Here is a 10,507-nt window from a genome sequence, read left to right as displayed (position 1 = left end):
GGTGAGCCTTTCAATCCAGGCACTAGTTCTCCAATCCTCTCCTTCCTTATTTCCAGAGGGAGCAGTAGTTTGGCAAAATGCCTTGGGAAATGTGGGCAGAAAGATGGAACCCTTGGGGCAGGAGTCCCAGAACAGGGGAGGCAGGGGAGATAGAGGGCAGGCAGGCTTCTTTGTCTATCTTTGTCTTTCTCCTCCACCTCACATCCCCCCCCCCCAGCCTGATCCCTGCCCCCGCCCCCTTGATATCCCAGACTCCCTGGCTATTTAAACTCAGTGCCCGCTGCGGGCACTGTCCTTGTGCCCATCATCCATCATCCACCATGCCTCCCAAAAAAGACGCCCCTGTGAAGAAGCCATTGGGACCTTCTGCCCCCAAACCTGCTGCCAAGCCAGCGGTGGCCCCTCCGGGAAAGCCCAAGGTCGAACCAGCTGCTGCCCCTGCCTCAGCAGCTCCCCCTAAACCCCAGGAGCCCCCCATTGACCTCTCCAAAGTGGTGGTGAGTCTCCTTGGCATAGAGGTCAAGATGAAGGGAAGGGAGCAGAAATGGGAGATGGGGGAGGAATATTTAAGACCGTGTGGATTTGGAAAGATGATAAATGGGGGGCTTATAGATGGAATAAGGAGAATGGGGTTGGACTAAAATGGGTATGAGGGTTTTCTTAGCTCCCCCATAACAAACTCGGAAGCCAGACACTAAATCTGTAGAATGGGGTTATCAGAAATATGAATCCAAGCACTCAGATTTTGCTGTTCCCATGTTCATTTTTCCCCTCTTGTCTCTTCAATATGGCACATGATGGCACCCCTTTACACCTTGAATAAAGTACAGAGATGTGGGGAACACTAGAATCTGGGAACAGAGATGCTCGGCTTCTTGGGACTCTATCAGGATCCATTCTATACTCCTACTCCTCAGGGACTGAGAAAGGGGCTAAAAGAGAAGGAAGGAGACCATTTGTCTGAGAAGGGAGGGTGGGGAGTGGGACTTGTTAGACAATCACAGCTGGGGATGTGGGGGTAAATTTAGCTTTTGTTCAACTGTGGGTTATGTGAGGGATGCAGGGTTGGAAGAGCCAGGGGAGGGGAACAGGTGGTGCTGGATTAGCATGGTTTCCCAGGAAGGTCTCCCTCCCACATAGCCCCTTGCTGGTATTCTAAAGCCTGGAACTGAGAATGGGACTTAGGGGCTCTTAATTCCCAGCTGGATCCCTTTGAGCCACTCCATAAAGATTGTCAATTATAAGGGGTCGGGGAGAGAGGGTTGGCTCAGCCTGGGGGTTTCATGGCACCCCAGCCATCCTCACATTGTCTTTTCCTTCACAGATCGAGTTTAACAAGGACCAACTGGAGGGTGAGGAGACCATAACCACCCACCCCCACCCTCCTCTCCTAAATCTGTTGTCACTGTCTTATCTTTCTGTCTCCTTATGTCTGTCTGTCTGTCTGTTTGTCTCTCTCTCTCTTTTTAACCAGCCTTCCACATTAGTTCTGTCCTCAGAATTTCTTCCTCCTGCTCTGTTCTACCTTAATCCATTATTCTGATTCCTGCTTCCAACCATGGAAGGAGAGAACCCCCTTTGGCTAACCCTAATTTCTTCCCCATTCCCAGACTTCAAAGAAGCCTTCCAACTATTTGACCGGGTAGGAGATGGAAAAATCTTATACAATCAGTGTGGAGATGTGATGCGTGCCTTAGGCCAGAACCCTACCAATGCTGAGGTGCTCAAGATCTTGGGTCACCCAAAGAATGATGGTAAGACTTCAGAACAGTGAGGGGTCACAGGAATGATGGTAGAGGGACAAAAACTCAACAGGTGATGTTAAGGACTCCAACAGAGAGTTGAGTCAACTGTTGTGTTTTCCCTAATAGTACTTTTGAAGGTGAGAATGGTTCTTTATATAGGATCGAGGGATTCTATAGGGTTAATTCAATTCAGATAGGAGTTGAACTAGAAGTTTTCTGTGATACTGTCCAACTCTGAGCTTCTGTAATTCTATCATAATAAAATGTAAGGGATTAATGAAAAACAGACAAACTAGAAAGGGACAGAACTGGCTAAGTTTCATAATTGTTGACTCAAAAGAACAGTAGTGGTACATGAATTGATGAATATAACTTTGTTGTAGTTATTCAATCATTATTCTACTCTTCACAAGTCTATTTAGGGTTTTCTTAGCAAAGATACTGGAGTGGTTTGCCATTGATGTTCAATTAGGTAGAAGTCAGAAAAGACCTTCTAAAAAAATAAGATATGTCTTACTAAAAAATGAAAATATCAGTGACTCCTCCAAATATAGTTCAATGACATGTTTATGTACTGTATATAAAACATTTATAATTTGTGTCATGAAAACAAAATCTATATGCACTTAAAGTTCTATTTGTTAAAAAAAAACAAACAAACAAACAGCATAACTAAAATGATATAGTTGTGTTGAAGGGATCAGTTCTAATAGGACTGACTCCTGGCTAGAGATCCCAGGTAATAAAGGTTGGGTTAAGGAGTCCCAGGAAAAGATTACTTAGGACCCTCTTCTCTCCCCCCCACTGCCATTCCCTCAGAACTGAACTCCAAGCGTGTGGACTTTGAGACCTTCCTGCCCATGCTCCAGGCTGTAGCTAAAAGCCGGGACCAAGGCACATATGAAGACTATTTGGAGGGACTTCGAGTGTTTGATAAGGAAGGGAATGGAACAGTCATGGGGGCTGAACTCCGACATGTCCTTACCACCCTAGGTAAGATTGGGAGGTAAAAGAGGAGAAGGAAAAGTTCGCTTGAAATTAGGGGAAAGATCCCAGATTGATGGGATGGAACGAGGTTCAGCTCAGGGGCAGGAAGTAGGCTTCGTGGCCATTGTAGAGGGCCTGGGTGGGAAGGGGGATTGTTGTGGAAGGCAGGGTAGACATGGCAATGCAAGTGGGCATTTTAGTCCAGTCTAAGCAAGGAAATGATATTTACTGGAAGGGACATATTTGAAGAAGCAAGAATAGTAAGGGACGTAGCCGAGATGAGGAAGATCCCAAACTCTAGAGAGCACAACCTATGAGATTTCTTAACATTCTGACAACCTCAAGTGCCAAGTGGGAAGGGAGTGAATCAGAAGGGCTGGTATCCAGGCCTTCCGCCAAGATCGTGTGGACTGGGGGCAAGTCGTTTTCATTCTTTGTCCAGGAGACAATGAAACTCGGGCTTCCTGGGCATTCTGCAGTAGGACTGCGTCATTTTGAAGAAAAGTGATATACGATAGCATAGCATTAATAATATATAATGGGGAACATGGGACTAAGGGGAAGAGGGAAAGGAAGGGAAAGAGAAGGCTCAGTTTGGGGGGCAAGATGAAGAAGTATTGTCCCTAAATGGCTGAAATTGGGTGGGAGGGAATACATTTCAAATTTTTCTCCTTCTGCTATAGGGGAGAAGATGACTGAGGAAGAAGTGGAGACCCTCCTGGCTGGCCATGAAGACAACAATGGCTCCATCAACTATGAGGGTGAGAGGATGGGGAGAAAAGCAGAAATCAAGAAAGAATTTGGGAGGGTGTGTGTGTGTGCTCCAGAGGAGTCACTCTCTGGGAGGTGGGCTTGGGGAATGAGAAATAATCTATGCTCCAAGGAGGGACAGGAGAGCAGGGATGCTTGCTTCTGACCACCCTTCCTTCCTTCCCTCCACAGCCTTCCTGAAACACATTATGTCAAGCTGAGGCCCTAAGGTAGAGTAATTCCCTATCCCATCCTACCCCTGTCTCCTCAGCTTCATTCCTCCTTTTTTCTTTGTCCCCTTTGGGAGCTTTAGAAGCAATAAGGTGCCCTGGAAATATCAGTGAATATGGACTCAAGTCCTTAGGTTCAAGTTGTCACCTCTACTAGTGGTCACATCATTGCATTTCCAAAATCCTGTGTTTTCATCTATGCTTAATTCATTAAGATGTGTTTGATAATATTGATTTTCTCAGTCTCACAGGGCTGTTGTGAGGATCAATTCGATATAGGAAAATGTTTTAAAACCACAGAGAATGTAAATAGAAGCTATTTCTATCAGTTTCCCCTTCTCATTTTTTCCCCTGAGGCAATTGGGGTTAAGTGACTTGCCCAGGGTCACACTGCTAGGAAATGTTTCGCGTCTGAGACTCGATTTAAACTCATCGTCCCTCCTGACTTTCAGGGCAGGTGCTCGATCCACTGGGCCACCCAGCTGCCCCCCGTTTTCCCTTCTCTGGGATAACTGAGTCTGCCTCTTTTTGCTCCTGAGAGGGGGGAAATGGTGGTGACAGGAGGCGGGGAAAGCAGTCAGTGCCCCAGCTCCCAAACGACCGGAACACTTTTGTCTCCATAGATCCTACTTCTCTCCCCCCAGACGGTTTTCCTGCATCCTGGAGAGATGGAAGTCCTGTGCCTTATAAAAAGTAGGCACTGAGTCAATGTTTGTTGCTTTGAGAATGAAGAAGGATGGTGTAGGAGGGGACAGACGCCCGTGTGTCCCCCTACTCTCACTTTATTTTCCACAATAAAGAAATGGACTTCCAGTTTCTGGTCTGTTATTTGAGGGGGGGAGGATGGTCTGTTTCTCTGTGTGAGGTATCTATCACCTTCACGCTTTCCCTGTCCCCAGTCCTTCTCCCCCACCTCCTCCAGCGATTGGTCCTTGAGCGAGCTTATTTAAGAGTCGGAGCCCCTAGTTCCAAGGGCCATTTGCTGTGTGCCTTTAGGAACGTCATTTAATCTTGATGTAGTTTAGTCGTGTAATCAGTTTCCTCGGTAAAACGGGTGGGGAGGGGAAGACCGGATGGCTCGCAGCTCTCATTCTCGGACCCTCCAATTCTGCGCATTCTCGGGCCTCACTCCGCGCCCCGGGGATAATAGAAAGAAACCGGGCAGTTCTGCCTAGTGTCTAACTTGCATGAGTCACAGAGCTGGGAAGACCCAGACCTTAGGGAATGGAGAAATAATCTATGCTCCAAGGAGGGACCGGAGAGCAGGGGTGCTCTCATTTATCCAGCGCCTTCCTTTTACGGATCAGGAGCAAACAGGCCCAGCGAAGCCGGTGACTTGGCTTTACAGCCACGCGGATTACTCAGAAGGGGTTCAGAGGTGGCCTGGGGCGTGGGGGCGGGGGAGTCGAAGGTCTGGAGTGAGTCAGAGGCCCTACGTTTGAATCCAGGCTCCCGCCCCAGAGCCCGGGATTCGGAGTCTGATCCCAGAGGGCGAGTCCAAGTTCGGGGCATTTTCCGTTGGCTCCTCCAGCCCGGGCGGGCACCGCGGCCCAACGGGAGGGGAAAGAGCACACATAGCTGCGGGGTTTCTGGTGACACTCCCAGAATAGGAGTAGCTCCCGTGCCACTTTCTCCTCCTCCCTCCCGGCCCCGACAAGTCCCGAAATGCTCGGCTCGAACCCGCCTAATGAACACCCCAGCAAGCTCATCTGCATAAACTTCGGGCTCGGCCTCCGATTGGCTAGATCCGTAGAGGGTGACGTCATGGGACGCGCTAAGGGCAGATTGGAGCTGGGGAGAGACGAAGCCATTACATAGCGCAGCAGCAGCGGCGGCAGCGGCGGCAGGAGCACTGGGCTGCACGGCCAAGATGGTGGGGCCCTGGAGAAGGGCAGGAAGGCTAGGAGGCCCGGCTAGGGGCGTGGGGGCGGACGGAGAGGGAGCCTCAGGGGGCGGCTGCGGGGGGCCGGGGAGAGTTGGAGGCTACCCGAAGGGTCAGCGTAACCTAACCCTGGGGTGCTGTATGTTTGTTACATTTGGGGGCCCAGGACTGGGAGGGCGAGGAGAAGGGACCCAGTTTGGACTTGGACGATGCCTTGGGGACCAGCCGGTCCCATGGCGTCGTTTGGTAGCTGAGGAAACAGGCCCAGAGGAGTTGGAAATTGTGGGAGGGAGACGAGGGGGAGCCTCTGGGTGTGGAGGCCTGGATGCTGACTTCTCCTCCCCCTCCTCTTTGTTGGACCACAGTGTGACTTCACGGAAGATCAGACTGCAGGTGAGTGGCCTCCGACCCTGCCTGAAGGGGGCGGGGGCATGCCCTGGAGCCCCAGTCTGCTGGGACCTCCCTCCAGCATCCATTCCCGCACACCCTCCCAGAGGTGTCTGTTTCCTTTCTCCTCCCGTTTCCTCCATTTTTTTTTCTTACTCTCTTTCCTTTCACTCTCCTCCTCCTCTTCTCTAGCTGTGAGTCCCAGATATTGGGTGAGTTTGTTTTCGGGGGTTGGTGTGTGTAGACTTACATAACTTGGTTGTGCTGTGATGGTTTGGGGAGTGTTAGGCTGCCTGCTCTTGCCCTCTCTCCCTATTAACCGACTTCCGTCCTCTCTTCCCTATTTGTGACACAGCCCTGTGTGTCCGCTCCCCCTTATTTGCTGCCTTACAACTGGGGACTCGGAGAACTGTGACTCGGAGCGTGGGGCATCGGTCTGGGTGCTGGGAATTTGAGTGGGAGGAAGCAGGGGCTCGGAGCCTGGCTGCAGCTCTCTGCCCTTGCACAGGAAGCACTGCCTACTTAGGAAATGGGAGAAAAACCTGGCCCTTTTGGGATGTCCTGAGCCCTGGGCTGCACCTACTTCCTTATAAGGACTGGAACCCAGACTGGGCGGTGGCGCATTCCTCCCCCAGGAGTTTAAGGCGGGGCTGAGTGAGAGGAAGAGAAATAAGAGAGGTATTAGAGAGATGGAGTACCCCCAACCCAGGCAAGTGATCAGGAAGCTTACGTGGAATTATCTGGGCCCTTTGGGAAACCTGATCATAAGTGAAACCAGAGTCAGTACGGTAGAGTTACCCAGGAGTTTGGTTTCTCCCTGCCAAAGTGAATTGTGTCCACAGCTCTGGGATAGGACTTGGGATATAGCCAGCTCCACTTCTGACATTGTGCTCTCTCTTGCCCCACCTGTAGAATTCAAGGAGGCTTTCCAGCTGTTTGACCGAACAGGGGATGGAAAGATCTTATACAGCCAGTGTGGGGATGTGATGCGAGCCCTGGGCCAGAATCCTACCAATGCTGAGGTGCTCAAGGTCTTAGGGAATCCCAAGAGTGATGGTGAGAGCGGGCCCCAAGAATGACTTGGGGGTGCAGTTAGGAATTCTCTTAAGAATGCAACTCAAGGTGTAAACAGCCTCTGTGTGGAGAACCCAGTGTGTGTGTGTGTGTGGGGGGGGAATACCCAAACTAGCACTTGTTGGAGGGGAAGGGAGCAGAATGACATCCTTCTTTGAGGTGGGAGGAGACAACAGATTTGTTACTTAGCTCAACGTTATGGTTGCTGTTACAGAAGAGGATTCTGAATTGTTATAGAGATATATTGGGAAATGTCTGATAGGAAAAAAAAAAAAAAAACCCTTTGCACAGAGGGATCTGGCTTTTTCAGAGCTCTTCAGCCCAAGGAATATGGAAAATTGTTCTGACCCGATGGCACTAACGTTTAACCTTCCTCCCCTCCCCCCCCTTTTGTCTGGTGTATAGAGATGAATGTGAAGGTGCTGGACTTTGAACATTTTCTGCCAATGCTGCAAACTGTAGCAAAGAATAAGGACCAGGGCACATATGAGGACTATGTAGAGGGGCTTCGGGTGTTTGATAAGGAAGGGAACGGCACAGTCATGGGGGCTGAGATCCGGCATGTCCTCATCACCCTGGGTGAGTAAGGCCTCCTCTGGCCAGACCCCTAGACCTCTAGTCTTCCCTTAGCCTTTGGGGGTCCTTCCCTACTTTTCCCCAGTCAGTTGATTGCCTGAGAGGTCGGTTCCCCTCTCTACAGGTGAGAAGATGACAGAAGAAGAAGTGGAAGTGTTGGTGGCAGGGCATGAGGACAGCAATGGTTGTATCAACTATGAAGGTGAGAGGGGTGTGGGAAGCATTTTCTGTGGGAAGGTTTTAACAATATAGCAAGTTGAGGTAGGGTCCTAGCTCCAAGGGCCTCCTCAGTGCTGAGGTCCCTGCTGCCCTCAGAGGATGGCAGGAGAATCTCCTCCCACAGTAAACTTCTGTCAGCACTCCTTAGCATCCCACTATGGCCAGGTGTATTTCCAGGTGGGCTGATGGCTCAAAAAGCACTTTGGAAGCAGGCAAGGGGAGGGCCCAGCTCAGGTGTGGGAGGTCAGAGGAGGGGCAGCAGGAGAGGCAAAAGCATGAGGGGCGGAAGGTAAATAAGGAATAGAATGTCTGCCCTCACATCCCTGTGTGACACCCCACCACCCCATGTCCGTGTCTTGTCTTCACCATTAATGTCTCTTCCTTCCTGCAGCGTTTGTGAGGCATATCCTGTCGGGGTGAAGGGCCCCATGGGGCGGGTACGGCTCCTCCCAGCCTCTCCTCCCTTTCCTCCCAAGTTGACCTTCCCGTGTCTCCTTCCTCGCCCATTCCCCGCTTTTCCCCCTTCTCTTTGGCTATTTGTCCCCTGCCTTTGCCTCTCACCTCTGACTTTCTCTTGGCATGTTTCTGCATGAACCTGTCTGATTGGGAAGGGGAGGGTAGTCCCCCTGCATAAAGGAAGACTGTCTGGGTATTACCCATCTCTAGATGGCCCTCAAATTTTGCCCTGGACTCTGTGATATCTAGCTTTTCTTACCCAGGTGTCTGGCAACTCACCAGGCCTGGAACAGTCTTGCTTTAGGGTGCTATCTTACCCTTGTCCATATTCCTGGGTGAGGGTTTTGGCGATGGGGGAGGGTTGCCTGGCCAGCTCCTGCTACAGTTAAATCTTCCTCACCTTTTTTCCCCTTTGGCTGGGAAGCTTCAAGGTAATCTCCCCCCTCCTCCAAAATAAACCCACTGTGTCTTCCCCTTCACCTGCCATGGGTTGACAGTGCCTCTAGGTGGTAGTTGGGGGGCGGGGTGGGACGCCTTCTCTACCTCTGCTGTATCCTTGCTGCTCAGGGTGGGATGGAACTAAGAAGTATTGGGAGGGAAGCTGGGGGCAATGGGGCCTAGTCAGACCCCACCAGTGGCTCTTTTATCCTGTACAGTCTCCCCCCAGGGCTGGACTCTGGGGGAGATTTCTACTCCAGCCACCTCAGGGACCTAAATGTCCTACCACCCTCAGCTAGGCCCTCCCTTGTTGCCCGCTCCCTGGCTCATCCCTATTTCTTTCTCTACAGAGCTGGTCCGGATGGTGCTGAATGGCTGAAAACTCCCCTTTCCACAGAGAACCCCCTAACTTTCTCAGTATGAAAATCCTCTTGCCCCTGAAGCAACTAACTACATTTTCAGGGTTACCAGAATCCTTACTTCCAACCCCCACCATATGTCCTCTTTGGCCTATTTGCTCTCTGCTTTCACCAAATAAACTTGCTATCTGCTCCTGACCATCTGGTGGTGGTTCTTCTGAGGTGGTCCCGAAGAAGGCAAAGTATTGATGCTTTTTTTCTCTTTTAAGGGAATAGAAGTATAAGGGGCAAAACAAAGCTATAGTAGATGGGCCAAGGGTTTAGGGAAACAAGAATTGGGTCCAGCGAACTGCCTTCAAACAAGTAGAGAAAGGAAACAAAACAATACCTCCCACCTAAAAACAATAAGGCTTCAATGCTCACTCCTGTCCTCCAACAGTTATCACTGAGCTCCCAATCAAATAGGTGCCTGGACCAATTATGTCAACCATCCTTGGGTCACAACAAAATGAAGAATGAATTTCCATATCTCCTGATATGGGAAGGACAGAAAGCCTCTATCCCCTATAAGGTTCACAGAAAAACTAAACTTGATCATTTGAGAGGGGGGACTACACTTGCCTTAAAGCTAATCTGATCTGCAGCTTTGTCTACTGGCCAAAAATATTCTGCTCTGGGTAGGGAAGACCCCACTTTTAATATCTCTTCAGGGAACTCCAGTTTCTCTTCCCCAAATCCTGATCCTGAAAAGTGGAAAACTTTTTCAAAACTTTGAAGGAAAAGTGAATTCTGTATTTAGCCCATTCCACCTTTGCCAACTGGTAGTCAAGTAATACAACACAGCAAGAACCCACAAGATGGAAGTGAAAAGCAAATTAATTTATAAAAAAAAAAAAAAAAAAGGAAAATGTACAGAAGACTGAACAGAAGGTGCAGAGCCACAGAAGGGAAAAAGTAAGTGTGGGTACATTATAAAAGAGCACATGGAACAAGGGCCTGGGTGAGAGGAACTGGGGAATGGGGATGCTGGCTCCAGGAGGAGGACAGATCGGAAGAATCAGGTTTGTCTTTATATCCAAGGTGAATCAAGGAGGAGAATTCAGAGAGTGGGGAGAGCTGTCAGCAATAGCAGTCAGCTCTACATTGCACACACCCTTATTTCCCTCCCTGAATCCCCAGGTTCCAGAAATGATCAGAAATGAATGTTTCTGATGGTCTTGATGGGGAAAAGGAATGAGATCATAAAAGGGAGGTGCTTAAGTGCTTTTTTAAAATTTCAGGTTTTAAAAACATTCCATCTTCTATCAATTCTACCTTTCATTCCCTCTGGGAAAGTAATTCATCAAATTTAGGGAACTGGGATACAGACTCCAGTCCCCCTTCTCTCTATCATTTACTGAAGGA

The 10,507-nt window shown here is 49.6% G+C and overlaps 2 protein-coding genes across 4 annotated transcripts; both read left to right on the top strand.

Moving 5' to 3' along the window:
- The first annotated feature begins 302 nt into the window (after positions 1-302).
- MYL6B (myosin light chain 6B) lies at positions 303-4,443 on the top strand. Of its 2 annotated transcripts, XM_003772153.2 has the most exons (7): positions 303-497; positions 1,325-1,352; positions 1,611-1,754; positions 2,565-2,738; positions 3,416-3,493; positions 3,675-3,712; positions 4,336-4,443. In XM_003772153.2, exons 1-6 carry the CDS (start codon positions 321-323, stop codon positions 3,701-3,703), a joined length of 630 nt encoding a protein of 209 aa, XP_003772201.1. In that variant the 5' UTR covers positions 303-320; the 3' UTR covers positions 3,704-3,712; positions 4,336-4,443. The 2 variants fall into 2 exon arrangements, 1 of the variants encoding a protein (XP_003772201.1); XR_004229979.1 differs by lacking the exons at positions 303-497; positions 1,325-1,352; positions 1,611-1,754; positions 2,565-2,738 and adding an exon at positions 3,173-3,236.
- A 997-nt stretch (positions 4,444-5,440) lies between these two features.
- On the top strand, positions 5,441-9,302 carry MYL6 (myosin light chain 6). 2 transcript variants are annotated; one of them, XM_012551462.3, is made up of 7 exons: positions 5,441-5,585; positions 5,960-5,987; positions 6,894-7,037; positions 7,461-7,634; positions 7,756-7,833; positions 8,242-8,287; positions 9,095-9,302. In XM_012551462.3, exons 1-6 carry the CDS (start codon positions 5,583-5,585, stop codon positions 8,268-8,270), a joined length of 456 nt encoding a protein of 151 aa, XP_012406916.1. In that variant the 5' UTR covers positions 5,441-5,582; the 3' UTR covers positions 8,271-8,287; positions 9,095-9,302. The 2 variants fall into 2 exon arrangements, with proteins under 2 accessions (XP_012406916.1, XP_012406915.1); XM_012551461.2 differs by lacking the exon at positions 8,242-8,287.
- Positions 9,303-10,507: the final 1,205 nt, after the last annotated feature.

The sequence above is a fragment of the Sarcophilus harrisii genome, chromosome 5 (genome assembly GCF_902635505.1).
Source record: "Sarcophilus harrisii chromosome 5, mSarHar1.11, whole genome shotgun sequence".
Taxonomy (NCBI): domain Eukaryota; kingdom Metazoa; phylum Chordata; class Mammalia; order Dasyuromorphia; family Dasyuridae; genus Sarcophilus; species Sarcophilus harrisii.
The sequence above is the reverse complement of the archived record's forward strand: the minus strand, read 5'-3'. Positions and strand labels throughout refer to the sequence as shown.

What these genes read in the sequence shown, in the direction of transcription:
- MYL6B (XM_003772153.2), top strand. Translation starts at nt 321, where the DNA reads ATGCCTCCCAAAAAAGACGCCCCTGTGAAGAAGCCATTGGGACCTTCT. An exon ending in TAACAAGGACCAACTGGAGG is followed by an intron (nt 1,353 to 1,610) that starts GTGAGGAGACCA and finishes CCCCATTCCCAG; the next exon opens with ACTTCAAAGAAGCCTTCCAA. An exon ending in ACATGTCCTTACCACCCTAG is followed by an intron (nt 2,739 to 3,415) that starts GTAAGATTGGGA and finishes CTTCTGCTATAG; the next exon opens with GGGAGAAGATGACTGAGGAA.
- MYL6 (XM_012551461.2), top strand. An exon ending in AGGGAATCCCAAGAGTGATG is followed by an intron (nt 7,038 to 7,460) that starts GTGAGAGCGGGC and finishes TCTGGTGTATAG; the next exon opens with AGATGAATGTGAAGGTGCTG. An exon ending in TGGTTGTATCAACTATGAAG is followed by an intron (nt 7,834 to 9,094) that starts GTGAGAGGGGTG and finishes CTTTCTCTACAG; the next exon opens with AGCTGGTCCGGATGGTGCTG.